This window comes from Phasianus colchicus, chromosome 7 (genome assembly GCF_987193195.1).
Source record: "Phasianus colchicus chromosome 7, bPhaCol1.hap1.1, whole genome shotgun sequence".
NCBI lineage: Eukaryota > Metazoa > Chordata > Aves > Galliformes > Phasianidae > Phasianus > Phasianus colchicus.
Genome location: NC_143442.1, coordinates 18,417,145 through 18,443,739, shown reverse-complemented (window position 1 = coordinate 18,443,739; position 26,595 = coordinate 18,417,145). Strand labels below are relative to the sequence as shown.

Sequence of the window (26,595 nt, the reverse complement as noted above, 5' to 3'; positions counted from 1 at the left end):
CAGCAATTTGACACTCATGTTGGAGAGGGTGGAAGTCAGATGAGCGGAGGTCAAAAGCAGAGGATAGCTATTGCTCGAGCCCTTGTGAGAAACCCTAAAATCCTGCTACTGGATATGGCTACTTCAGCACTTGATAATGAAAGTGAAGCAATTGTCCAGGAAGCACTTCAAAAGGTTTGCTATATTATAGCATAAATCATATTTATAAGAGCAGAAAATATTTTGAATGCCCTTTGCAGACAGTGCTGATAAATTTTGACAATGTAGTGAAAAGCTTTTAAGAATAGCTTTTATATGCAGCACTAGAATTTTTGCATTATTAACAAGGCATTGAGACGTTACAATGGGACATTGGCAGGGATCAGAAGTTCCCATTGTCCAGAGAAGCTGCTTGTCCTGGGAGATTGTCTAGGCTCCATCTTGTTCAGTGTAAATTACGATCTGGTCCATGTTTTCTTGGTCCAACAATAAACCCCTTATGGGTTTTGGCATGCAGTAAGTAATAAGATGCTAAGGACTGTCAAAATTTTGCCAGGTACAGCCCTGTCAAGAAGGACGCTTTTCTCTGTTGTGTGCAACACTTGTCTGATTACAACTAAATTTTTGCAGCACAGATGCCCACTGTAAGCTGTGGACTTTGCAGATGTCTGAGTTTCTCTCCTTTTCTGTGGGTAATACATGGACTGTGGATGGAATTCAAGTCAGAGTCAGTTAAAACCACTTGAAAGACTCCTCTTGGTTTGGAGAAACTTTAGTTTATATAGCATTCATTCCAATTGGTTTCCCTTTGCTCTCCTGGCACTGGGGCTGGTTTTGTTCCCTGTTAGGCTCACCTTGGCCGCACAGCAATCTCAATAGCTCACCGCCTATCTGCTGTCAAAGCTGCTGATGTCATCATTGGGTTTGAGCATGGAAGGGCTGTGGAGAGAGGAACTCATGAAGAACTCTTGAAGAGAAAAGGGGTTTATTTCATGTTGGTGACCTTGCAAAGCAAAGGAGAGACAGCACTTAGTAGAGCAGCAACAGAATGTAAGTGTCTTGCTTTCTGTTATGAAACTATATAAAACTATATACAATTCCAGAGAACGTAGATTACTGTTATTTTTTCATAGTACCTAATTGCTTTTCCCACTCTCCCTGGATATTTTTATGGCTGAAGTTTAGCATTCGTCAAGTAATACATTGATAGCTCTATCCAAAATTTTTAAGGCATGTGCACTGAATTACCTTCCTGATACAGATCTGCCCTGAAACAATAAGCCTGACCTGCAATACCCTGCCATTTTATATCTTGATTTTGTGCTGACAGTCCAATCATGCTACATTTGAAATGCAAGAAAATTACAGACTATGCTGAAATCACTCTATTTATTTTACTGGAAGCAAATTTGAATCAAAGCTTTTGGAAATGAAGCTCTAAGAGAATGACTTGTTTTAATTCTGCAAACATCATATCTTGGTGATGATTGTCTTAAAAGAAGAGAGCAATTGTAGTACCAAAATAGGGCAACAACCTTCAGGAGTCACAACTCAAGTGAAACAGCCCAATATTTAATTATCTTCATGAGATATAACTGCAGATATAAAACTTACGGTATATACAGGTTGACCATCAACATTGTAGAAAGTGAGGAATATAATACAAAGTATTTCAGTTACGATTTGGAGATTGCACTTTTAAAATAGGAGTTAGGCTGTATGCAAATTTAGCACAAACTGAAGAACTATATGTACTGTATTCTAAAGCAGCAGAAAATAAAGTGGTTGAGCCAAGTCTTGAGAAAGTCCAGTCATTCAGAAGAGGAAGCTATCGTGCCAGTTTGCGGTGAGTCTTAAAAGTCACTAAGTCTCAGTATGTTTTCAGATCTGTCTATATTTTTCCCACCGTTCAAAAATTCCATTAGCAGTGATTATTTGCTGGGTTGCATGTTGGTTAATAAGGGGTGGAAGGGCTGCAGTCATTTTACTAAGACAAAGTCAACTTGGAAAGAAAGGGCTTGGGTAATCTGTTAATGATTGAAAGCCCATGGATAAATAGACTTTTTTATTCCTCTTTCTAGACAAAGTACCTTTCCCTTGTCAGTTTTGGCTTTCTGTGTCGATGTTCCATTTTTAATATTACAATCATGCAGCCATGTATTTAGTTTACCTAACGCGCTTTCAGTCAGTTCACTTGAGGAAAAAAAAACCCCAAAACTTGCTGTGTAATTACTTGAAAAATCAATGCAACATATGAGGACATTTATATTATGGCTTTTTCTTGGTAAAAATGAAAGCATTTTACAAGCCAGACTATCTTGTACCTAGATGTTAATTACTTCTTTCAGGCAAGCTTGTGTTAGACATTCAAGTGAATACATCTCCTACCTTGCTGGGTCATGTTTCATCAGGGAGTAGTGGATTGTTTCTGGACTGCATTACTTGATAGTAATAATGGTGAAATGGCTTGGTGTCTTAACAGCTTTTGCAAACAGAGTAGGATATAGCATGGTCTTGGACAGTGAAGGTCACGTATAAGACAGTGTCTGAGTAGAGTAAGATTTTGAATAGTATTTATTCCCACTGAGATAGTTTCATCTCAAATGTTGCGACAGCATGGAATAAAAAGAAAGTCAGTGGGATTCCTGTAATTTGCGTCAGTGAATCCCGATGTAGTTGTTATGAAAACTACATTTGCTTTGAAAGCAAATATCATGTTACTGAGCTGTGAATAACTGACCATATTTGTCCTCTTTCACAGAGCTTCACTTCGGCAGCGGTCTAGATCTCAGCTCTCTAATGTGGTTCCTGACTCTCCATTATCCGTTGTAGGAGATCAGCCAGAGTCTGTGTATCTTAAGTCTTATGAGGAAGATGATGGACAAGCAAAAAAGGTCAAGCCTAATACTTATTATTAAATTGCAACCAAAAGGGATATCTTTTATATTACCTGATAATGAGAACCTACAGATATGTGCCTCTGTTACAGGCAGATATGACTTTTTGGATTGATTCTTTCTTAAACAAAGCCATAGCTTCGGATCTTATCCTCTGTATCCCCCAGGCTGCATTTTGATGGTCCTTAGGTTGATTGGTCCAGATAAAATTTCTTGCAGACTAGGAGCTCTTGTAAATTGTTATATGTGCTATAGATTAAGTTGAAAAAGATTTATTCAAAAAAGCTGACTTAACCAGCAAAAAGCAAAATGTTATCAGTGAAGTGTAATAGCCACTTAGCAATAGAAATGCTGCTGCTGCTTGTTTAATATAGTGAGTTGCTTTTCCTCTCAAAATCATTTGGAAGCATGTGAGTCGCAAGAAACCCTCATTGCAATCTTGCCCAGAATTCATTCAATGGCAGTGCCTTGTGCCGTCAAGTGGCATAGAAAATAAAGATGGCATGCATTAAAGTTATGTAGAATAGAAGCAGTTCTTTAGGAATACACTCAGTGAGTTTCTGAAGTGCTTATGAAACCCCCTGCACCAATTTGCAGGGCTGCAGTTGTTTAGTGCAGAAAGCAGCAGTTTGAAGTCACTGTTATTGCTATTGTTGGGCCTTTTCTGTGGCTAAATAAAGGGCTTCAGTGCTGTCACTCTGGCACTAGCTTTGAAGGAAGAGAAAAACAAAATGTTCCCACTCATTCATCCTTGCACATTTCCAGCAGATAGGTCTTTACAGGGTCAGTTTTGTCTGGGCATTTCCAGCCATATGAACTGAGGGAGAGATGAGCAGGGTTCAGCACACTGAGTGTTACAGAAAAACTGCACAATCAAACTGCAGGGTAAGTTGTAATTTGATGATGAATGTTCTGCTCTTATTGGGAGTAATTATGGGAATTCTGTCTGTAGCCTGAGGATGTTTCACAAAAGGGAGGCATAATTAGCATGAATGAAACTTGACTCTAGATATCTGTCCGAGGTCTCCTTTGTTCTAGTTATATTGCATACCTACTAATTTGATGCAGAGCCTGATCAGTGTGTTCACCCATAATGCTTAAAAATAATATTTAAGAACATTCCAGGAGAGATGAAAAGCCCCTTGTGAGGAAAAAGCTTAAGTTTTGATACTGAGTGTTGCATCATACATCATCTGGAAGCAGCAAAATGGGAACAGTCTGAGTTTCAGTAGCAGAAAGTCTGCTCATAATTAACCTCTTAATTTGGAATCAGTTGAGCTGAACAGGGCATACCTAGCCCTGCGAAAGAGCTCCAGTCAGCAGCCAAGGCCCATCATTGCCCTTCCCATATAATGCTAGAGCAGCTATTTGAGTACTAGAGACAGCCATTTAACAGGCCAGGCTAATTACTGTATCTCACTGCCATACAGAGAGCATCACCAGGATAATGCATTTATTTCATAAATCCAATCTTTTTTTCAGGAATCTGTTGAGGAGGAGGAAGATGTCAAACCTGTCCCATTTGCCAGGATTTTGAAGTATAATGCCTCTGAATGGCCATACATGGTGATAGGATCTCTGGGAGCAGCTGTGAATGGAGCCCTCAGTCCACTCTATGCTTTGTTATTCAGTCAGATTCTTGGGGTATGTTAAGCTGACAACTAAAAGTGTATTAGAGTGCTTAAGCAGAAGGGAGCATAGGACTCTGCAGCACAATACTTGGCATGTTTTGGGCAAATCTTTAGGTCCTGTCAAGTAAAGGGAGTTAGCCTCCTTATCTATGAAAAGTTATTTGGTAGAGATATGTAACTGCCATTCTGTTATTATTTGGGCTTTCTCTTGAAGGGGCAGGTTTATTAGTGTTTGTCATGTGTGCTTCATCATCAGTCTTCCTTGCTTTCCAGGAACTGTTGGGAGCAGGTTACAAGATATATCTCAGATCCAGATACAGTGAGGAGGGAAATGTGCAGAGGTCCCTCCATGCAGAATTTTATTCTAGAGTCTTGGCCAGGCTTTTAGGAAAGCTTTGGATCAAACCCAAAAAATACCTCACATTTTTCTTCACATATTTCATTTCTGGAACATCCAGCTCTTTGCTGCGTTTTCCCTGCAGAACTCTTTCCCTGCAGGGAAAGGTAAATTGTTGTAACAGATTGCATACCTGCCAGCAGAAAGCAGACTTCTATCAACAAGTTTGAAAGACAAGCAGGAAACAGGAATGTGTTTTAAACCTTGTCATCTGCTAAGGGATGCATTACCCATCATGATCTACAGTCTCACTTGAAACTTTTTAGGAGTTAAACTGTGACTTTTCTTTCAAAAACTTGTTGGAATGCTTGCTCCTTTTGTGAAAATAGTTCTTTTGGGAAAACCTTTGTCAAGTTAGTTGGAAACTGGAGGGCTGCCTGAGGAAATTCAGCACTGCTTTAACTGGTGCCCAGATAAGTGCCCTAAACTTTCAAGAATCGGGAGGATTTATGCTGTTTCTTACTGGGTAAGGTAGTGACATGTTCACTGGGAAGAAAATGGGAATACTAATATAGTTTGGGGGTTTAGGTAATAATCTGAGATAGGGTAAAACTTGTGTTGTAATCCCCACTTGTTCATCTAGGTCACATTAGGTACCTTTGGGTGCAAAGAATGTATGATACAAAGGGTAGAAACACACCTAGGGACTAGAGGATTAAATGTTTTCAAGCAGGAAAGAAGTGAATGAATGTTCCAGCTTCTGAGCTATTGATTAGAAAAGGGCTGAGAAAATGCTCCTAACACGCCAACAGTCTATGGAAAAAATGAATGACCTTTTGCTGTTGGTTTGGCAGGTCTACCCTTGCCAGGAAGGGGCAGAGCAGGAGATGTTCCTGTCCCTGGTGATCCACTAAGGTTCACTAGAGAGCAGGGGAGCACTGCTTTGCATAGTCTGCAATCAGTCTAACTTTTGATTCTTTTTGAGAGTTGGGTTTTCCTAACACTGGGAGGTCAAGACCTGAAGTCATCCTACAGGATGCTGAATTCCTTTACTGTGGATGAATTCCTTCTCTTGAATGTGTGAGTTCATGAAAAGAGATTGCAAGAAAAAAAAAACAAGCCATATCCAGCACAAGCAAAGTCCAATATCTGTGTTTTGTTATTCATAAATTTAAGAATTTCTGCCAAGGAAGGCAGACAGATGGAACAGGCATCTGCCTTCCAAACTGTCTGCAGTGATGTTGAGACAGATATGTGGGCTCATTCTGTGGGAATAATACACTAGAGAAACAACGGGAAAAGTCCCTACAACTACAGAATGAAAGAGTGAATTTAGCAAAGTCTGCCTTGAAGGTGCTAAAAAATTAGTCCTAAGAAGTCAGTGAAGAGCTAGATAATACTGGATATACCACTTTAGTTGTTCTGTTCAAATCAGAAGCTTACCTGGGAACACTTTATTCAGTTGTTTCATCTCAACTGTTCTATGGTTCTCATTGTGAAACTGTCCAAGGATGGGAAATTAATCATTTTCCAGTGAAATTCAATTGGAAATACGTTTGAACTGTTTGCAGTACAGAGATCTCTTTCCAACCACTGTAGCTTCTTAATTGTAGGACAATTAAGCACTCTCAGTTTAGGGTGAGCATAGGCATGTACTTCAGTGCATGGCTTTTCTAGCTGCACAGGTGATAGGCTGAGAAGGTGAGAGATTAAGCAATTTTTAGCAAGAGAGAAATCTAATTAGAATGAATTTAACATTAGTGGGAGAAGTAACAGCCATGAGCTGTGGCTTATCCCTGCAAGTAGCATAAGCAGTTCAGCAGTTCAGGTAGGTTAACTGACATAAATATCAACTGCTGTGAAGGAAAGTAATTGCTAAAGATGGCTTCTTAGATGTGTTCCACTGCTTCAGCCAGTAACACCAGCAGTTGGTGGAAAAGATGAGATATAAAAAACAATGGATAAAAGGAAAATATAATGGAGATTGGAGTGGATGAGGATGGAGGGGCTCTGCTTCAAGTTCTAAAGCTCTTCCTCAAGTAGCCATCATTGAGCAAATACTTTGTATCCATGCTCCTCCAGTAAAAGACATGGGCTACCTAGAGCAATTGTGGCATCGATTGGTGTTATGCAAGGAGTCATCCTTAGGTGTAATTACGTATGAGTACTTCGCATGGCTCAGTAAGGTTGCTGCAGTTGCTTTGTCTCTATGACATTAATGTTATTGCCCTTCTGGTTACTGACCTTTGGTGTGTGTGTGATTAATTATAACTATGCATGGACAGAAAGTAATCAGTATATGCAGACAGAGACTGTAACAAACTTGTTTAAGAGGAGTAAAAAAAATCAATATTCTGTACCCACGTGTAGCCTAGAGAAATATGGAAGTTGGCATTTGTGAGGGGTGAGGGAGAGCCCTGCGTGGTAACTGTGATTCTTGGGGGAGAGGTAGAGTCATGAACAAATGATTCTGGAACAGCAATGAACATACAGATGTTTATCCTCCTAGGAACACACGTCTGCCCAAAGGCAGCAGAATAAGCCTGCCTTTTGTCCCCTCTCCTTGCCAGCACTCAGAGGAGAGCAGTAAGTTCCTAGGTCACCAGAACTTGTCCTTGTGCCAGTAAGACCAAATGCGGTCCTTTCCCTTGGGCTCAGCTTGTAACTTCCTCTGGTAGTGGTCTTATAAAAACAGGCTCCTCTAATATTGTTATCCTTTTTTTTTTCTTTCTTTCTTTTCCCCTGAAGACCTTCTCCATTCTTGATGAAGAAGAACAAAAAGTCCAGATCAATGGTGTCTGCCTGCTGTTTGTCTTGGTTGGAGTCGTTTCATTTTTTACACAGTTTTTACAGGTAATAACAGTGCAATGTAAGTAAATTTTGTTTCTGATCCCATTTTCTGTGTGTATCTCTTTCTGTACAATCCTTTCATTTATTGTTTGTGCTCCAGGGATACAACTTTGCCAAGTCTGGAGAGCTGCTTACAAGACGGTTAAGGAAAATTGGTTTCCAGGCTATGCTAGGGCAAGACATCGGCTGGTTTGATGACCGGAGGAACAGCCCCGGGGCACTGACTACGAGGCTTGCAACAGATGCATCACAGGTCCAAGGGGTAAGACCTTAATAATTCTTTTAATGTAAGCACAGATTGAAGGCCTATTTTGACACATCATCACAGAAATTAATGAGCATGAGAACAGCAAAGTCAATGTAGGCCAGTCCTTGATCAGTCAATTAAGCTTTTGCCGTTTATCATAGACTGTGAACTTGGAACTATTACCACTGTATTTACCTAAAGGCATAATTAGGATCACAGTCCATTGACCACTATTGGTGTCTATATTACCTGAACAGGAACACAAAAATAAATTGAATTAATATCAACCATCGATGAAATAGGAATTAGCATCAAGGAGCTTTAATTCTTTGTTTTCCTTCTGAAGATGAGTTAGCTCTTTGCCACAGTGCTTATGTGTTTATTTCGAAAGCATGTCAAGCTAGTATTGTCACAAGGTTCACCAGTCTTGTTGATATGATGATACTGTTCATTCTGTATCAAAGCTGTTCCTTGCCGCTTTGATTTAAAGTGACAGCCCACATAAAGAACCAACTGACAGGACTGGCTGGTGCACCAGCTGGGGATCCAGGCAGCCAGTTTCAGTGTGAGTTCTTATTTGGGAAAGGGACCCACTCATCCCACGTGCTGCATTCCTTAAGGGATGAGGATTAAATTATGCTGAATTATTAGTATACTTCACTGAATGGATGCTTTGTTAGAAGTGAACATTTGGTTCATTTGGTTCCAAAGCAAGTAGTTTTCTAGAAAAAAAGAAGGAAACATACAGATGTTTCTATTACAAGTAATTGTTCCGATTCATCTTGACTGAAGATAATGTATTAGTTTTTAAAAACTACTATTTCTGGAAGTTCCAAGAATTTAAAGATAAATGAGAGAAGACTGTCAGCAGGAGTTTCCAGAGAATCAGAAGCAGCAGCTGCAAACCCCTTTAGTTTGTACAGCCTCTTACAGGGCACATTTTAATTGAAATAAGCAGATTTATTAAGCACTGCTGACTGAACTATAGGATAGCATCCTAAAGGAACTTTAAGTTCTAACACATGCAGAGCAGCGGGGCGCAAAGCTGTCCAGTCCACAGCTCCAAGGGAAGAAAGGGAGATACTTGGTTATCAGTGTCCTCTGCCTCACGCTGGTACCTGACACAGAGTGTAGTCCACTGCTGCTGTTGCAGATGGAGCTGCAGTGAGAAGATGCAGGCAAGTGTCTGGGGTCTGAAAGGGTCTGCAACAGAACCAGGAGTGAGAGGGATGCTCTTAGGGCGGGGCTGGGCAGTTGAAGCTGCAGGATCCAGATAAGAGCAGCCTTATGACTGGGAGATGATGATCTGCTGTGGGCTGGTCTAAGACGCTACGGTCCAGGTTGAAACAGGAGTGGATTATGAACCGGAAGTTCACATCCTGCATGTGAATTTGATTAAAATGATCAAGGTTATAAAATAAGTATTTTTTTTCTAATATATTGCAGCATCACTGCAATGTAGTGCTGTTGTTTATTCCTCTGAAAGAAAAAACCTTTTGAGTAAATAAATCACATTACAAAAAAAACAGTGTTCTTAAAGTACATAAGGCAAAGATGAATGCACTAACAATATGTCAAAGCATATTTAAATATTTTACTCAATAGGCAGAACTCATCCTTCCTCAGAGATGTTTCTTAGTGATTTAAATGCAGTTAAGACTTCCTTGTGTTAATATTTAAGTTACAAAAGGTTCTGCTTATTATTTAATTCTAGATGTATAAATGGTGGAGGCTGAAAAGAGTATTTAGATGAGCGATTCCCCAAGGAACCAAGGGGACTTACTTCAATACATTATCTTTCTCACAATCATCAGAAAACATTTTCTCACTTCTTATTGGAAACTTTGGTGGATGAGAAGAATGCTAGAGATTCGCGGTCTTGTTAGTACAATTCATAGGAGGCTTGAATTGGCTATGTCTGAACTGGCTAAATTCCAGTGCAGCCAGTGATGCCTTACAGTATTTTAATATCATTCAGAGTTTTCTAAGCTTTTATAGGAAAAAACATTTAAAAATAATTGAAATTACAATTGGAGTACAAGTCTGCCATCTCCTTTTCTTTTCTTTGAAGGCAACTGGATCGCAGATAGGAATGATCGTCAACTCCTTCACCAACATTGGGGTGGCCATCATTATTGCTTTCTACTTCAGCTGGAAACTGAGTTTGGTCATAATGTGTTTCCTGCCATTTTTGGCCCTGTCTGGAGCTGTGCAAGCTAAAATGTTGACAGGATTTGCTGCTCAGGACAAGAAAGCTCTGGAAGCTACTGGACAGGTAACATTACTGAAAAACTAATTTATATTTGCAGTTGTGGGCAGTTGAAAACCAGACATTTGAGACCGTCTGTAATTCAAATGCACTGAAACTGGCAACTTTTTGCAAATAAGTTGCTATGTTTTAGCTTGTAGAACTATTGAAATACCACTGGGAACTCTCTAATCTCAAAAGCACTTACAGGACATGACTTTTCAAATGTTATTGGATAGTAGACACAACTCTCTCATTTGTCTGTTCCACTTTTGTCAGGTTTTATGTAAATGCCCATATGCTGATCCCTGGCTAAAGCTCTCCTGTCTGTTACTCTGATGCCAGTACCAGTTAGCAGCATCCCACGCCCTGTTAGCTGCAAGGCCCTGATGACTGCCCCATGTCCTAGGTTGAGAATAGGTTTATTTAATTTTGCACTGGCTGAGTAGGCTCCTAGCCCATGTACCAAACAAGGACAGGGTGAGTATGCAAGGTAAAGGACCATCATTTTCTCACAGAGTTCACTCCTAACCACAGAGAGCAGTGGGCTGCTCTGTTGACTTGAAACATACAAATTCCTTTGACTTTAGTTCTGAGTCAGTAAGTTCTGGCATGTCGCCCAGAATCTGATCCTTCTTAAATACATTTATCCTAGTTCAACAGTGCAGAAACTGAACTGTATCAGAAACACAGATTTAGAGGACAAGCAACATGAGGAAGACTGTGTCAGATATTAGTTCTCTGAGTAATACATTAGCTTTCTCCCCACTCATTAGGCTCTCATATTTCTAGCATCAAAAGTGTGCTTTATAAGCTCTCCCAAAGCCTCAGAGCTCCTTCCATGGAGCTCCCAGACAATTCTTTACCCTATCTAGAAATGATTCTTGCAGATCTCTCACACCTGCCAACTCTCCCCATTTCTCCATTCAAATTCTGACCACCAAATGTCTTACCCAGCCCACCTCCCACCCTGCCCCACCTGAATCTCCCTACCCAGCTGAGCTCTCAGAGATGTGTCTTCAGCCTCCTCTTGTCCCTAATCTGTGCAGCAAATGGATGGATGGGGCCCTTGCCCTGTTCAGCTCTGCAAGTAGTTCAGGGTGTCCCTTAGAATTCCAGAATTAAAAAAAAAATGAATAAACACTCACAGGGTTCACATGTGGTCCTCTTGTGAGGGCTGTTAGGAACTGTCATCAGTTCTAGAAAACCAAGGAAGAATTATGGCAGGACCAGTGTTTCTCATTCAGAATGGCTTAATTACAAAAAGTAATAAAATGTTATATTGGAACTGATTTGGGGATTTAAACAGAGAAACTTTACTACTGAGTCAAGCTTTAAGCTTTTATTCAATAGAACAACTCAGAGTCTGGGATGGAAAAGGGCATTCAATGCTTCAGCTGTTTTGGCAATGACTGATTATATCTGGTGCTATTTTCTAATTTATTTCCCAGCATTGCATCCAAATAAAAAGTTCCTCCACTGTGACTGTTCCACAGCCATGTAAAACATGGAAAAACAGTCTGGACAAATGCACTGTACCTAATTATTTTCTGCTTCAAGTTGTGTGATAATGCAACAGATGTGACCCTTAATTTTGACCAGAAGAAATACCTGAAATTGAATGGCATACTTTATAATGGTTTATATATTGAGATCTCTTTCTATTTGATAAAAAAAATGTGTGCTGAAAACGCAGGAAATGTTGTGCCATGAAACTACTACTCAACTCCAGGCAGACAACAGCATTGTTAAACCAATTTCCGAATAAAATTACTTGAGATAAGCAGGGATAAGCATTTTACTTTTTTTTTTTTTTCCTCTCCTCCAGATTTCCAGTGAAGCCCTCTCTAACATCAGAACTGTGGCTGGGATAGGAAAAGAAAAAAAGTTTATTGATGCTTTTGAGAAGAACCTGGATATGCCGTACAGAGCTGCAATCAAAAAAGCAAATGTTTATGGAATCTGCTTTGGCTTCGCCCAGAGCATAGTGTTCATAGCCAACTCCGTCTCTTACAGATATGGAGGGTTTCTGGTTCAAACTGAAGGGCTCCATTACAGCTTTGTGTTCAGGTAAGAGCCTGCATGAGGCCAGGCACAGGCTCCTCTCCAGAGGTGCTGGTCTGGGCAGAGCGTACAGTTTCCTGATGGCTGCCCAAGAGTAATCACGTCCACTTTTCCTGCAGAGTGATCTCTGCAATTGTGACCAGTGGGACTGCTTTGGGAAGAGCTTCTTCCTACACCCCGAACTATGCCAAAGCCAAAACATCTGCTGCACGTTTGTTTCAACTCATCGATCGGCTTCCTAAAATCAGTGTTTACAGCAAAAAAGGAGAAAAATGGGTAAGTGTGGAGATAGATGAGTGGTATGAGATGTCACTCAGCTCAAAATAAGCACTGAAATTGCAGTAACAATTTAAAAAACACTGAGGATCACTACTTTACAGTAAGGTTCTTCTATCCATATAATTGATACATCTGCTCTTTTGGAAGCAGTGAGCTCTGTACTAGGCAGTGAGCTCTGTACTAGGCAGCAAGAGCTCACTGCTATGATTCTCAGGAATTTATGTAAAACTCCTGTGGATTGCAGTAGCAGTAATTTGAATGATTCACCAAATAGCGTGCTTTTGCTTTCTGATAGCTATTACAGCCATCTTGTAATGTTTTTTTTTTTCAGTTCAGATGGAATGGGACAAAATGAAAATGTTTTCTTGTTGGTCAGTGGAAAACTCAGACCTAGCAAATTAAAAATATGTATTTTTCATTTAGCTTTTTTCCAGCTTTAAAGGAATTCTTGAAGTATTTGTCCCAAATACATTAAATTGACCAGAATTCACATATTGTTTTAACATTGCAAAGCTTAGTAGATTTAAAACAAAAACAAAAACTTTTCACACAAATATCTTTATACAGTCAGCAAATTTGTACTTATGCAGTATCTGTATTAAAATAAATAACTTACCAGTAGGCAAGGTAATCCCACTTCAGTTGTTGCTTCTGGCCGGTGTAGTACAGGGATATGTCAGTAGAGTTTCAGTTTAATGACTAATGACTTCACCTTGTAGAACAGCTGTGCCAGTAAGTTTATAATGCCTCTTTCTACGCTAATTTCACAAGCACTAATATAACATTTTAAATAACAGATGCAAGAAATGAATTTGAGTAGGAGTTGTTTTCTACTTTATGACTCAGTTTTAAGCTTGAGCTCATTGCAGTGTTTTTCATTTTTTCACTAGGATGATTTTAAGGGGAGCATTGAATTTCTTAACTGTAAATTCACATACCCCTCGCGGCCCGATATTCAGGTCCTGAAAGGACTGTCTGTAGCTGTTAAGCCTGGACAGACATTGGCATTTGTTGGCAGTAGCGGCTGTGGTAAGAGCACCAGTGTCCAGCTTCTGGAGCGTTTCTATGATCCTGAGAAAGGAAGTGTGGTAAGCAAAGAAAACATTATTTGTGTACTGTTGTCTTCAGCAATGCTATATGGACTCTTCTGACTGTGTCCAAACGTGGAACCTACCAGTGTGTCTCTACACAGGCAGCTTGGGTTTTCAGCTCCTTTTCAAAGGAGGTCTGTTAAAACTCTGGGTATCATCTCAGATGTACTGAGGCAAAATAAGAACACTGCTCACCTTGTGTGCAGCCTGCATTATAAAGGCCTCAGGAAATCATGTTGGTAACTCCTGTATGAATCATACAATGTGTGGCTGATGTTGTGGGAACACGAACAAGAATCAAGCTTGGCTGAAGCAATGGAATCTGGAACATCACAACTAATATATAGTTTCAACATGCAGCTTCTTTGCTGATTATAGTTATCTAGCTTTTATAACTCTTCCTCGTAAAAACTTAATCATCCAGTCCAGTATCTCATCCTTTGATAAAAATAAGGGGTGGTGATCATTAAGTCTGGCAAGGCAACAAAACACACACAGAATCACAGAATCGTAGGGGTTGGAAGGGACCTCTGGAGATCATCGAGTCCAACCCCGACATGTGCCTAACATGAGGCAGTCAAAGTTCAGTTGGAGTTAAGAGTAAGCAGATGGTATAGAGTTTGGCTGGATCACAGACACAGCTGGAAAGTATTCGTCATGTATAAAGAGGTCAAATGTAAGAGATACTTCAAATTACCTCATGTCAGTCTTGCTTGTAGTATTAACAAATAATTTACTTATGCTATAAACTAACTGGCTTTACAGGTCATTTTGGAATGATGTTTTATGTTTTCTCCTATTTCCTGGTAGTTAATAGATGGACATGACACCAAGAAAGTAAATGTACAGTTTCTCAGATCGAAAATTGGAGTAGTGTCTCAGGAACCCGTGCTATTCGACTGCAGCATTGCTGACAACATTAAGTATGGCAGTAACACCAAGGACACGACAATGGAAAAAGTCATAGAAGCAGCCAAGAAGGCTCAGCTGCATGATTTTGTCATGTCACTTCCTGAAGTAAGTACACCTGAGGCTTGGCTGCGGGACACACTGTTCAGCTGGTCATTGCAGAGAGTTGCACCAAAACCAGTTAAAATTGCTGCAGTGAATATTTTATGTCTTTTTACAACAGAATGGTAGGAGAAAAGACCACTCTCTGTTTCCGAGAGCTTGGGTGTGTGATGTTCTGTTCTCTTACACAGTAGGCAAACATTTCTGAGACTAAAAATAATGTGATTCTAAATTAGGAGAAAAGGCAAATTGACAAGAAAAAAGAGGAAGTATAGTTCAGCAGTCAAAGCACTATACAGGAAACACAGATCCTGTTCTCAGCTGTGGGAGTGTACCCTGCAATTAGGGTACAATACCTTGGTCAAAACACTTGAAGCTGGCTGCTTATGCGCACTGAAATCATACAGACATAAATCATAAGAACATGAAAGATATGCACGCAAACAGAGCTCTTGTTCAGTGAGCCCTACAGTCACTTTTAGCCTCTTCTCCCATATCTAGGTCAGGGATTTCTTTTGCTTCACAAAAATCAGTCATCATCTTGCCATCAAATTTTTCAGCCCTGTTACCATACTACAAAGCATGGCTCAAAGATATCTCCCTGAACATCTGTATTGCTGTCAAAGTATTTCTGTCTTCCCAGATTCTGGGAGACAGCAATGGTCAGAACTCTGGCCTCTCTCCTTTTGCTGCTCCTTCTTGTTTGTTTACAGCTAGATAAAGATCTTCCTTTTGCATATTTTTCAGAAATACGAAACTAATGTTGGTGCTCAAGGATCTCAACTGTCTCGTGGGCAAAAACAACGTATTGCTATAGCGAGGGCCATCATACGAGATCCTAAAATTTTATTATTGGATGAAGCTACATCTGCCTTAGACACAGAAAGTGAAAAGGTAAGTTTGCAGTGGTAAGAAATAAGGGAAAATTAATGCAATGGCTTACAAAGTACAGTGCCGCCTTCTGATCTGTGGAGACATCCTGCTGTACAAAGATCATATGACCACAGCATTATTCACTGCTGCTAATTCACATGTTACACTTGTAATGATCTTTTTGAAAGATCCAGGAAGTATCGCTATAAAGTCAATAGCCAGCTACAGAGACTCTTGAACTGTCATTAAGAAGCAGTACTTTCTGTCTACTGTGCACACTAATTCCCTGGGTTTCACAGCATTCAGTGGGAATCTTTCATAAATACAGCTTTTGCACATAAAAACAAACTAAACCACAACAGAAGTGTATTCAGGCATACACATGATGAGTCTGAATATCCAATAAAAACAGCAGTGCAGGGCCTGAGAGCCGGGCAATAAATTCCTTGGCTTGGTCACACTTGGATATTAGAGAAATGGTAGAAATTTAGAAGCACATCCAAGCTGAGCATGTCAGCTGAAAAAAAGACTTTTCTTACAGTTTGATTCTTACTGTATTTTTATCTTTCCCTTTTTTGTACAAATATTGTACAATATAGTTAATTAGTCTGAAGCAATCAGATCTCTCCAGCTCTGAGCCCCAATTTGATTTGCCCATTTTTACTCTGATGCTTTCTTTGTTGTTTTTAGACTGTGCAAGCAGCACTGGATAAGGCCAGAGAAGGGCGCACCTGCATCGTCATTGCCCACCGCCTGTCCACAATTGAGAATGCAGACATCATTGCTGTGATGTCACAAGGAATCATCATTGAAAGGGGCACTCATGATGAACTAATGGCAATGGAAGGAGCATACTATAAGCTTGTTACCACTGGAGCCCCAATTAGCTGAATTACTGTGATACTGCATTTCAAAGACTGTTTATCTGAACAAATACTTTGCAGTAGGTATGTGTATGTTGGTACCCCTCTGTGCTAGAAAGTGCTCTACAGTACCGTGAGTTATGCAGTAACTTAAATCTATGTAGCTTTCTGGTTAAGCAGTTGATCAGGCACATGGAGGGGACTAACCATAGGCTAATGCATTCAGGAAATAGTTTTCAGCCAACTGCAAAGGGAGAGAAAGCCTGAGAATAGGAAGATGTTCTGGTGAGCTGGGAAATTGCCACCGTCTGCAGTTAGACTGCACAGTCCTGTCCCTCCCTTAATTAGCAATCAAGGAAGACTCCATTCTGATGTTCTGGAAACTGCCACTTCTTGAGGTAAGCTGTATGAATTAAAAAACAATCCCAAGCACAAAGGTGTATTACTGAAGGGTTCAAATTCCTCCTGATGTTCTGCTCTACAGAGGATTATAATAGATACCCTCCTCCTGGGTACAAAGACTTGACCCTTTGCACCACTTTATTCTATGCCTACTTCAGCTGTGATGCTGGAAGAGGCCAGGTTGCCTCTGAGTACAGAGTGAACACATGGAGCCCTCAGCTTGACACAGCAGTATCCTTCCAGTAAAACCAGTAAGTAGGTGCTCACAAAGAGGGCAGCTTCACAACAGTAAGGAAATAAATAACTCAGATAAGGAATATAACCTGGTAAGTCTCAGTTCTCCTACACATTGCTCTGATCGAAGCTGCCAAATAGATTTTGAATATCAACAAATGCTTTAGATAAATCAATGTAGAATCCCACAGTTAATTGATTGGCACAGTTATTTAAATCACTTCTATTGAGAAGTGGTTTATATTGACAGATAACGTGTTGTTTTTTTTCAGAAGGCACAGCATTGCCTTTGGAAATTATTTTTTACAGAAACGGTAAGGGTGAAAAAAAATAAGAATTTTCAGCCATAATTAACTAGCTGTATTAAGCAGATTTAAGAAATGGAACAACAGAGATCAGGAAGTATCTTCCTCTGCCAGAGGGAAAAGTTTTTTTTTATAAGTACTATTGCATGTTTTCCTGGAATATGTTACTGAGTAGTGATTGGGAATACTGAGACAAATTACAATATTGAAATTTAAATCTTGATTTGGAAAGATAGAGTATCAACTGGAAAAGTAATTCTCAACATCCTGATATCTGCAGCTCATGTGTGTGCAGATTTCCCCCACTTTGTAACAAGTCACCCCATAAAACTATATATTATAAAACTGTGCAACAGTACAACTGCTAAAACTTAAATAAAGGTGGAAGGTTGAAAACTTCAGTAGGATCCATGTCTTAATTCCAGGCAACAAAAAATAATTTCAAGATTTATACAATTCCACTTATAGAATGCCTTCATCAGAAACCACATAATTGACATTAAAGTGCTATTTGTCCCAGAGAAATTTGTGTTTTAGTCACTAACTGAAAATGAACAAAGAAGCTCATTATTAACCTTGTGTTTTAATTATCCATAGCCTTTTTACGTTTCAGAGCAGTAATTAGGTAGGGGGGCTCAGGACTGAAGCTATCTACAGAATGACTGACATTTCTTACTGGCTTGTGCTTTAGCATCTCTTACCCTTCAGTATCCGCAGCAGACAGCAAATATTTGAATGTATTTAGCTAATGCCTGTGGCAAGGATCTGCTCTGCAGTGCAGAACTGTTGAGAAGGCCAATGAAGCTACGCTAACCCTTGCCTGCAGAGGAGCCTGCTATCTCCTTGCAGCTCAACAGCGTGGGACCATCTGGGTGATACAATTGCTAATTAAGCTGCTCTTCTCAGTGAGGTAACTATTTTTTGATGACTAGTACATATTGAGAGTTATGTATTATACAGACATACTTGCTAACAGAAGGCACAGTGTACAAAAGTTGCGTTGCTCCTGCACATTCTTGGTTGCCACCTCCTGCCATTTTGTGGCTGTGTGCTATTGAAACCAGTTGATTGTAAATTCCTTGAGTACCTGTGTGAAGGGACTAGAGTGCAATCAGAGTGACATGTCTGAGCAGAGAAGGATTTTGAGGCAGGAAAAAGAGGGAGGAAGAGAAAAGCTGCATATTGTTGAAAATAAGCATTGTGAATTGGATGCAGAGACAGCTTGAGAGCTAGTTTGTAGGAGGACTGACAGACACTTGCCTTCACAACTGCTACTTCACATAATTCAGCTACAGGCTAGCAAGAAGCTTTCAGGATCTTTCTGCAGAAGGGCTTTTGGCACTGCATTATTCCAGTTAGAAGATCTCTAAGTCAAGAATAAAAGATTAACTTTCTCCTGGGGCCCCATTACTGAGAGCAAGAGAATCAGGTAAGCACTTTCTCGTTCTTAACAGGAAACTTAAAACAGCTACAAAAGCCTGATGAAGTTATACTTTAAATGTTTAACAACTTGAAAGCTCCTAGTTAAATTGCCACACAGCCTTATTAAAGAAGGCTTGAAGTGTAATTTTCAACTGTGATAAATTCACTAAAGCCTGACTAAGGGACACATAGACTTATTTTACTGTATCAGTGAAAGGGCCAATTCCTGATTTACGTACTAATTCTATCAAAACCTCGAGATTGATCTTATATTTGTTTATCCCACCACTCTAGAAAAAACTACCCAGTCTGAAGTTTTGGGAGCCCTCTATTGAGATTCTTTAAGGTAGACGCGCAAAACTCTATAGTCCAGCACACTACAGCTGCTCAGAAAGTGCCTATTCTACTGCCATATCAACAGTTTAACTTATTAAGTCATTGGTAAAATGAAACTAACTGCATTTATTCAGTTTTCCCATCATGCTTAGTTCTAGTAATGTTTCAATAGTTTCAGAAAAAAAAAAAAGAGATGGTTCAGACAGGAAGCTGGTCCCTTTCCCTGAAGCACTGTGGTTGCAGGCTGAACTAATAGGAAGCTCCAAGAAGACAAGTGAGCTCGTTTTCACCTTATGCATCTGTATGCTGTATAAAAGAATACTGCAGTACTGTTAATTGTCATTCTACACAATGGTTGTCTATGCTAATACTGGTTCCAAGAATCTTTGTCAGTACCACAAAGTGCAGAATCTCACATAGCATGAAATGTGATATCTGTCTACTCATAATTCCTCTCTTAAAACTGCTCACATTGCCAATAGGCCCAAACATTGCTGCAATAGCCAGATTGCTATGTATAGAGCATCTCCTACTGCTGGCCAGGATAGACAGACAGAAAGACAAGTAGACCAACCTTCCAGCGCTTTGTACGTTACATTCTACCAGGGAATAACCAAGCACAGAGCAAACTGAATGCAGGCGAAATCTTTGCCATAACTGTCTTTTAGTTCTTCATTATTTGTTTCCAGTCCCATTAGCTTAGTCATACATGCTTAAATTTTAAAGAGAAATAATTATAGATAAGGTTGGTTTCAAGCCAAATGCTGTGGGAGAAGAGTTCAGAGAATCATTAAAGACAACAATGGCAGTTATGTAAAGCAAAGCACTCTTCAGACTGTTAAAAACTTTGTAAATGTCAAAGTAGTCTTAGAAGGCTTTGAAGAAAGAATGTCCCTGAAATTTGTATCACGTGAACTCCCAAGGTCCAAATCAAATTTGCCTTGTTTTCTCAATTAAATAAGATTATTTACACCCCACTACTAACTGGAAGTCCAAAGCAATACTATGCTAACATATTCCACGCTGCACTGCTATCAGATCACACACAGCCCTCATTACCCATTTTACAGCCTTACATTGCATGCATACTCAGTATTATAAGGATGATATTGCTTAGAGGTTGGGCAGTGAAAGTGAATGTGCAACAACAGGTGACAAATAATGAACAAAAAGGGAAAAAGGGAAAGCATGTGGCTTTCCATTTGTAGAGCATCAGTTCTACGTAATAAATTTACATTTAGCATATTAGTTCTGTGCATAAGCCAAACTTACTCTTCAGTCCCATTTGCATGATTTACAGAAGCAATAACTGATTCTTACATTGACTCTTGAAATGACAGAATTAAACTGATTTACACTTGCAGTACAGGAGCATGAACATTCTTGAGGGAGTATGCTGAGCTAGTTTAGTGATTGACAACTTTCTACATTTGTTGCTCTGTGTAGACGTACAGGACTACAACAATATTTACTGCATTGTATTCATGTATTTTCAACATCAAAAGTGTAATCATTATCATTCATGACTTATATGATCATTTTTAAAAGTAAAAATTTCAAAAATCACAGTAATGCAACAATATATTCTACAGAGTCTAATTGGAACAAATTTTCTTTTTTTTTTTTTTTTTTTTTTGCATCTGGCTTAAGCAGAAGCTGTTAGCTCAGGAAGCACAAGAAGATAGACCTATAGAAATCCTTCCCAATAACTGCATTGGTCTTTTTCACAGTGCTCAGGGACAGCTGTAGGTGGTGTAATACTGTCACTCCATTAGCTAGCAGTTTAGCACACATCTACATATAAAAAAATTAAATACTGTGTACCACTATATACCACTGAGGCCCAAAGCACCATCTAGTTGGCAATGAACTAAAAGATGACCAAGTAGCTAAATAAAGCTAGCCAATAATACTTTAAAACTTCAGCATGACTCAGAGTATTGTTAGAAAACCATACTGCAGCGTCCTTCATTGCAATGCTTCTAGGAATAAAGTCAGCAACTACTTTATATTTCTGAGCTGCCAAACCATTCTTGAATGCACTGATTTGGGATATACAGGCTACTTACCAGGAGCACATCAAAGGTGCGGTGGCATCCCCCTTGGTTAACATGAGTTAACCATGCCTTTGTGGAGGGCTCTTGAGTAGTTCATATCCTTGCACTGGCAACCATTTGGAAACCTTATCTAATTACATTTCTTATCAGTTGTCCTCATTAACGTGTGGACACAGTATGGAACCAAGGCGACTACAGTCAGAGGCATAGCTGCACTCTTACAAAAAGAGAGAATGTAGAACAAATACTCAGTATGAGTAGGTATCTTAACAAAATTATACAGCTGTAGTGTAGCTAAAGAAGCAGCTATGCACAATACACGGAAACTTATCTTACAGCTGTTTTTACCCTTGCAGCTGGTGATGAACATTTCTGAATTAATACCAATACCTAAGCCAAAGAATGCACCTAAATTCCTCACCAGTCCAGCAAATGGAGTTGTGTCAATGTTTATCCAGTCTGGATTGGCACACCACTTCTTGGCCTTTGGGACAGACCACAGCAAGTCAATATCAAGAAGCTTGAGGACTAGGTAAAAACCAAGGGCAAAGATGAAAAGAAACAAGTTTGTCTTGATGTACATTCTCAAGCTTGCTGTCTGAATAGCAGGAGTATGCTCAAATGCTTCTGCCACAACAATTCCTGTGGATAAGAAAGTCACTGTTACAGGGAACAACACACTAATGTTGCATAGCAATGCAGATTTCAACACCAGTTCTCACACAGGCTGTGACTGTTGAAGGAAAGGACATGCAACTATCTATCTTCTTTCTTATTCCTTGTATCCTGGTAGTGGAAAGGGACAGCTGGGCCGCCTCAAGCTGTCATCCCATGCTGCATAGGCCTCTCTGTGTATGAACTAGCAGTCCCTGCTCCATGCTCTAGTCACCCTCCTTCGGATCAGACAGAAACCAGAGACTGGTCATAGTTTGAAGACACTAAATACCAGTTCAAAACATACTTAACTCTGAGATAGTACTTTATCTTCTTCAATCCTTCTTGGGTGTTTGCACTGCTAATTTCTCTGTTTTGCCGCAGATCTCTGGTCCCATGTTTGTCCACACTGCACACATAGTAGTTTAATCCTTGACAGCTTTCAAAATGAACCAAATTGCACTAAACAGCTTTCTCCTGAGACGAAAGTCAGGGCTGTATAGGAGCAATTTCCTCCTTACTACCTTCCATGCAGGCAGCACAGATAAAGATCAGATGTAGTCAGTACAAAAGACATAGTGCTAGCCTGCAGTGTCTTCGAGAATAATGCAGTCAGCAATAACTTGCATGTGGACAAGGGCTCACTTCCTCTGTGAATTACAAAGACAGTAAACACTTACTGCCTTACAAAGTTTGCGGATTTCACAATTAGACTGTAATATTCCAGAGACTGCAGAGAGTACCACTACAAATGCATGTTGAGTCACACTACTCAAAATCTCTTGCCTTTTCTCATATTTTAAAATTTTTGGATTTTGCATATGTGAAGGGAAGAAAAATTAGCAACATTACCAGCAAATACTCCAAGAATAACTTGATGAGGGAAATGTGTTGCTATGAATACTCTTGAGATGCACACGCTGATCTGGATAATCCAAAAAATAGTCCAGAGTAATGACCATGTCAGTCTAGGAGGAAAAAGAAAGATGCTTAAAAATTCAGATATTTCATCTCATAATTTACATCAGGTGCATTTGTGTCAGGCTCATATTTTAAGCGAGCAGAGATTTACAAGTAGAGAATTTAGAATCATAGGATTAAAGACTGGAAGTCAGTACTAAAATACTAGCAAGAGTAGTTAGTTACTCTTCCAGCCACATCCAGGGCTGCAAGAATAGTGCTCAGTAGTTACACTATCATATTTTAGTGATGAAAGGCGAGTTAAATTAGAACTATTGCTTTGAACATTTTTAGCATCATAAAGGCATATTCAAACGCAAAACATTAATTTGGTTTAATACAGGGACAGCCTTGCCAAGCTTGGAAAGCTCAGACACCAAAGTTTACATTACAGGGCTTCCCCACCAAGCTGAAGAGCTAGCGCTGTGTGTTTGCTTTCAAACAGGGTAAGAATGACTACCATGGAAGCAGTCAGTATTAAAAAAACAACAACAACAAAAACCCAACATGTAGAAAATTGATAGAATTTAACATTTCTGACACTAAATACCTGATGCAGTCTTTAATAGGAGGCTCATGATTCAGAGAGATCATGATGTAATGTCTGTAAGTTATTAAATACCAACCTATAGAAATGCATAACTCTTCTTAATATTCTTTGTCTTCAGTTGAAGTAAATTACAGTAGTTTTTTGTTTTTTTTTTTTAAACAAACTGGATAAAACCTACTATGAATATTTGGTTAGAAAAAGTCCGTTAAAAGCATAACGATAACAAAAATCAGTAAGAGTTACTATAATGGAAAGATACTGACCTATGAAGAGTAACTGCTGATTTCTCTTTCCACCTCACTGTGTAGCTAAGTGCTGCCGTTACCATTACGTACCAGACACAGGAAGATCCCATGGCGTGTCCAGATGGGCTCCCTAATAAAAACAAAAAGGAAATGTTTAAGCTTAAAAATGATGACTATAGCAGGCATACAGAAAATGCCTACTGGCAGTTACTCAGGCATCTAATCATTCAGGAAAAAAAAGGCAAAAAGAAAATTAATTACTTCTCAAGTTTGTCTTCTCAATATAATTTTTTTAGCAGATCCATCTATATCTAATCCATTATATTTGCCAGTAATCAAGCAAGTAACAGCTTACCCATCTCATACCAGCATGAGCCAGTATCTCAATCAGAAAGCATAGCATTTTTCCATCACTTAGAGTTGGACTGTGGTTAAAAAATAAAGCATTTAGATGCTAGTTGAATACTAATGTCTTTACAAAAGTGTCATATTTTTACAGCATGAGTTGCTCAATATTATTTTTCCCCAAAGTGTCACTGCAATATAAAGAACATTAGATAACAAGTTCAAGTAATATTTATGTCTTTTCCTGCAGCAACACGCTTATATAGAATGTGCCAAACTGCTGCATTTCTTTCATATACATCAAGTTATAGCATACCTGAGCTAGTTAAAGAAATCTGAGCAGCCAGAGGCCTAATTCAACAAACATTCATGCTGAAACTTGAGTTGTTATTCTGTTACCTTGCTGTTATGAACACTAGAATTCCTTCCAGGGTTGTAGCATATAATCTAGAAGTTACATATCCATAGGCTACTTCATATTTTTAATATCATACAAAATCATCTTAAGTCACATCCTCTGCTTACCCCCAAAGCCACCATACGTATTAAATGTTTCAATGCAATCTCCAACATTTCTTACCTGGTCCAGTTTCACATGTTATAGGAAACTGTTCCAGGCATGGGCTTGACTGATTGGGATAAATCATTGTTTCATGCACCCACCAGTAGGGACGATGGCCAAATAAAATCCTAACAGAAAATAAAATAAAATGAAGAAGAAATGCAATAAAAAGATTTTTATGTAAGAACACCTCAGGAAAGCATGATAAAGAATATTACAACAAACACAAAGTACTATACTGCCAAAAACTGTTGTCTAACAGTGCTATAAGTTCTTGTCTTAGCAAAATTTCAAACTTACGTTACAAATCTTCATTGCGAAACCTTACTTTAAAATTATGGGGAAAAGTCTACCACTACACCATCTACAAAACACTTTCCAAACTTGAGGAACATATGCTGACCATTGTTAGAAATAGCAAATTTTAGAATAAATACAATTTCTTACCATTTAAATATCAGGTTGAACCAATCACCAATGACTGCCACCCATATCATTTTAGTACCAACCACTTGGTTGAGCTGAAACCAAAGAGGAAAATAAAATGAGAATATATTCCGAGGATCTCCAACATGTGACATAAAATTAAGGAAATCCTGGTAAGCCCTGTAGTCTCTCTGTAAATGCTGAATGATAAGCACTCCATTGCTATGAAGGAGATCCATCTTAATTGATTAAACTGTATTTGAAATATAGTAAAGTTCCTTTAATCTCAAGTCTCTAGTGAGGGAGAATGAGAACCATGGAAGGGAGCTATTAAAAAGTGAGAGAGAAGGTGATTAACGTTGCCTTTATATTGTATCGGTGTGGCATACCCAGCCATTCCTGGAACACGTGGCTCCAAATCTCTGTTAGCACTGGAAATCTGGTCTGTTTGCAAATTTTAATTGGAGGAAAGTAAGTGAAGTACATGCTGAGCAGCAGCAAATTGTGGGGAAAGTTTTGTGGAAACACAATGTGTGACTTATGCAATCCTTTGTATGAACAGTTGGAACATGTTTGCTTGAATTTTTTCACAGCTCATTTCTCTGCAGGATGGACATTAGTAATGTGTATACTTCATTAAGTGTTGCCTGTATAAAGAAGAGAAAGAATACACAGTGAATGGTCCTTGCAGAACTGTCATTAAAACTGTACATCACAGTTTGAAGTAGAATTTGGCTACCATACTGCACCTAATACATTGCACAACGCATTTTTAATCAAAGTAAAAACAACAAGCATCCATATATTCTGTTGGACACTAGATTCATTTTTTTTTAAGGCAATTTTCTCAAAGCAGTGAAAATAATTATTTCCTTGATGAAGGAGGCCACGTTAACCCCCATGCTGCAGACAATGCTAATCTTAATTCAGTATTGCCATTCACACACCTTGCTTATATGACACAATCACTACACAGCTGTGCCAGAGGGAGCTGAATCTGCACTATTGCAGTCCCTGGCCTGCTACCCAGCCCAGCAGAAATGCTCCAAAGTGCCTTACAAACCAGTGTATTTCCAAGAGAAGCACTTGGGTCCACCATGATGAACAGCCAAAAGGAGATCACTGAGATCCTGCCAGACAGCCAGATTTTAAATACACCGAACAAATAATACAGTAGCACACATCAGACCAAACAACATTAGTATTAATAAATATAGCATAGGTAAAGATCATGTTCATTTATAAGGTGACTACATGACAAATGCTTTTCCCCAGCAATAAAATGGATACCAATGGATCTCATATGTAAATTGTATGTAGCACATAATTCTATGCATTCATTGAGCACCTTCACTGCTTTTTTCACGGCACTTAAGGCTAACCCACACAAGCTGTGAGGCAGATAGGCACTACTTCCCTGGTTTTGCTGCGAGGAGAACGAAGCTCAACAGGGCTTTATGATGATGTCAGGGAAGTCACATGGAACCATTAAGTAGATTCAACAAACAAGGCATGATCATTAAATGGACTTAGAAGACCTCTCTTCCTGACACAATCTCACCTTTACTTAGCCATTAATAGTTTGCTTTTAGAAACATTTTACCAGATGTAAAACCTATACCACTTACTGAGACACACAGAAAACCATAAGGTTGAAAAAGAGAATGAAAATTATATGAACTGTTTCTGAATAACTACAAAAGTACTTTTCTGTACATTGACTAAAT

At 39.2% G+C, this 26,595-nt stretch overlaps 2 protein-coding genes across 30 annotated transcripts in view; one reads left to right on the top strand and one right to left on the bottom strand.

Moving 5' to 3' along the window:
* ABCB11 (ATP binding cassette subfamily B member 11) overlaps nt 1–25,991 on the top strand; it is a 74,558-nt gene extending 48,567 nt beyond the window's left edge. For 9 of the 26 annotated variants that reach the window (XM_090143931.1, XM_090143937.1, XM_090143934.1 and 6 more), the window contains 15 exons: nt 4–174; nt 828–1,029; nt 1,747–1,825; nt 2,741–2,873; nt 4,359–4,520; nt 7,593–7,697; nt 7,795–7,956; nt 10,013–10,216; nt 12,018–12,259; nt 12,373–12,529; nt 13,423–13,620; nt 14,434–14,640; nt 15,382–15,528; nt 16,198–18,740; nt 21,483–22,649. In XM_090143931.1, the coding sequence (XP_090000057.1) occupies nt 4–174; nt 828–1,029; nt 1,747–1,825; nt 2,741–2,873; nt 4,359–4,520; nt 7,593–7,697; nt 7,795–7,956; nt 10,013–10,216; nt 12,018–12,259; nt 12,373–12,529; nt 13,423–13,620; nt 14,434–14,640; nt 15,382–15,528; nt 16,198–16,398 (2,370 nt within the window). In that variant the 3' untranslated portion in view covers nt 16,399–18,740; nt 21,483–22,649. Of the gene's footprint in view, nt 1–3; nt 175–827; nt 1,030–1,746; nt 1,826–2,740; nt 2,874–4,358; nt 4,521–7,592; nt 7,698–7,794; nt 7,957–10,012; nt 10,217–12,017; nt 12,260–12,372; nt 12,530–13,422; nt 13,621–14,433; nt 14,641–15,381; nt 15,529–16,197; nt 18,741–19,241; nt 19,406–20,722; nt 21,130–21,482; nt 22,650–23,083; nt 23,398–24,944; nt 25,042–25,461 lie in introns of those variants that run through there. The other 17 variants (XM_090143939.1, XM_090143938.1, XM_090143951.1 and 14 more) reach the window with 17 other exon arrangements.
* G6PC2 (glucose-6-phosphatase catalytic subunit 2) lies at nt 364–25,344 on the bottom strand. 4 transcript variants are annotated; one of them, XM_090143961.1, is made up of 7 exons: nt 25,258–25,344; nt 24,890–24,963; nt 24,461–24,570; nt 23,554–23,665; nt 22,633–22,748; nt 21,139–21,768; nt 13,476–13,603 (listed from the first exon to the last, which is right to left on the bottom strand). In XM_090143961.1, exons 2-6 carry the CDS (start codon nt 24,937–24,939, stop codon nt 21,257–21,259), a joined length of 900 nt encoding a protein of 299 aa, XP_090000087.1. In that variant the 5' UTR covers nt 24,940–24,963; nt 25,258–25,344; the 3' UTR covers nt 13,476–13,603; nt 21,139–21,256. The 4 variants fall into 4 exon arrangements, with proteins under 4 accessions (XP_090000089.1, XP_090000087.1, XP_090000088.1 ...); XM_090143962.1 differs by having other exon boundaries at nt 21,139–21,343; nt 21,548–21,768; nt 24,890–25,311; XM_090143963.1 differs by lacking the exon at nt 13,476–13,603 and adding an exon at nt 364–918 and having other exon boundaries at nt 21,548–21,768; nt 24,890–25,311.
* Nucleotides 25,992–26,595: the final 604 nt, after the last annotated feature.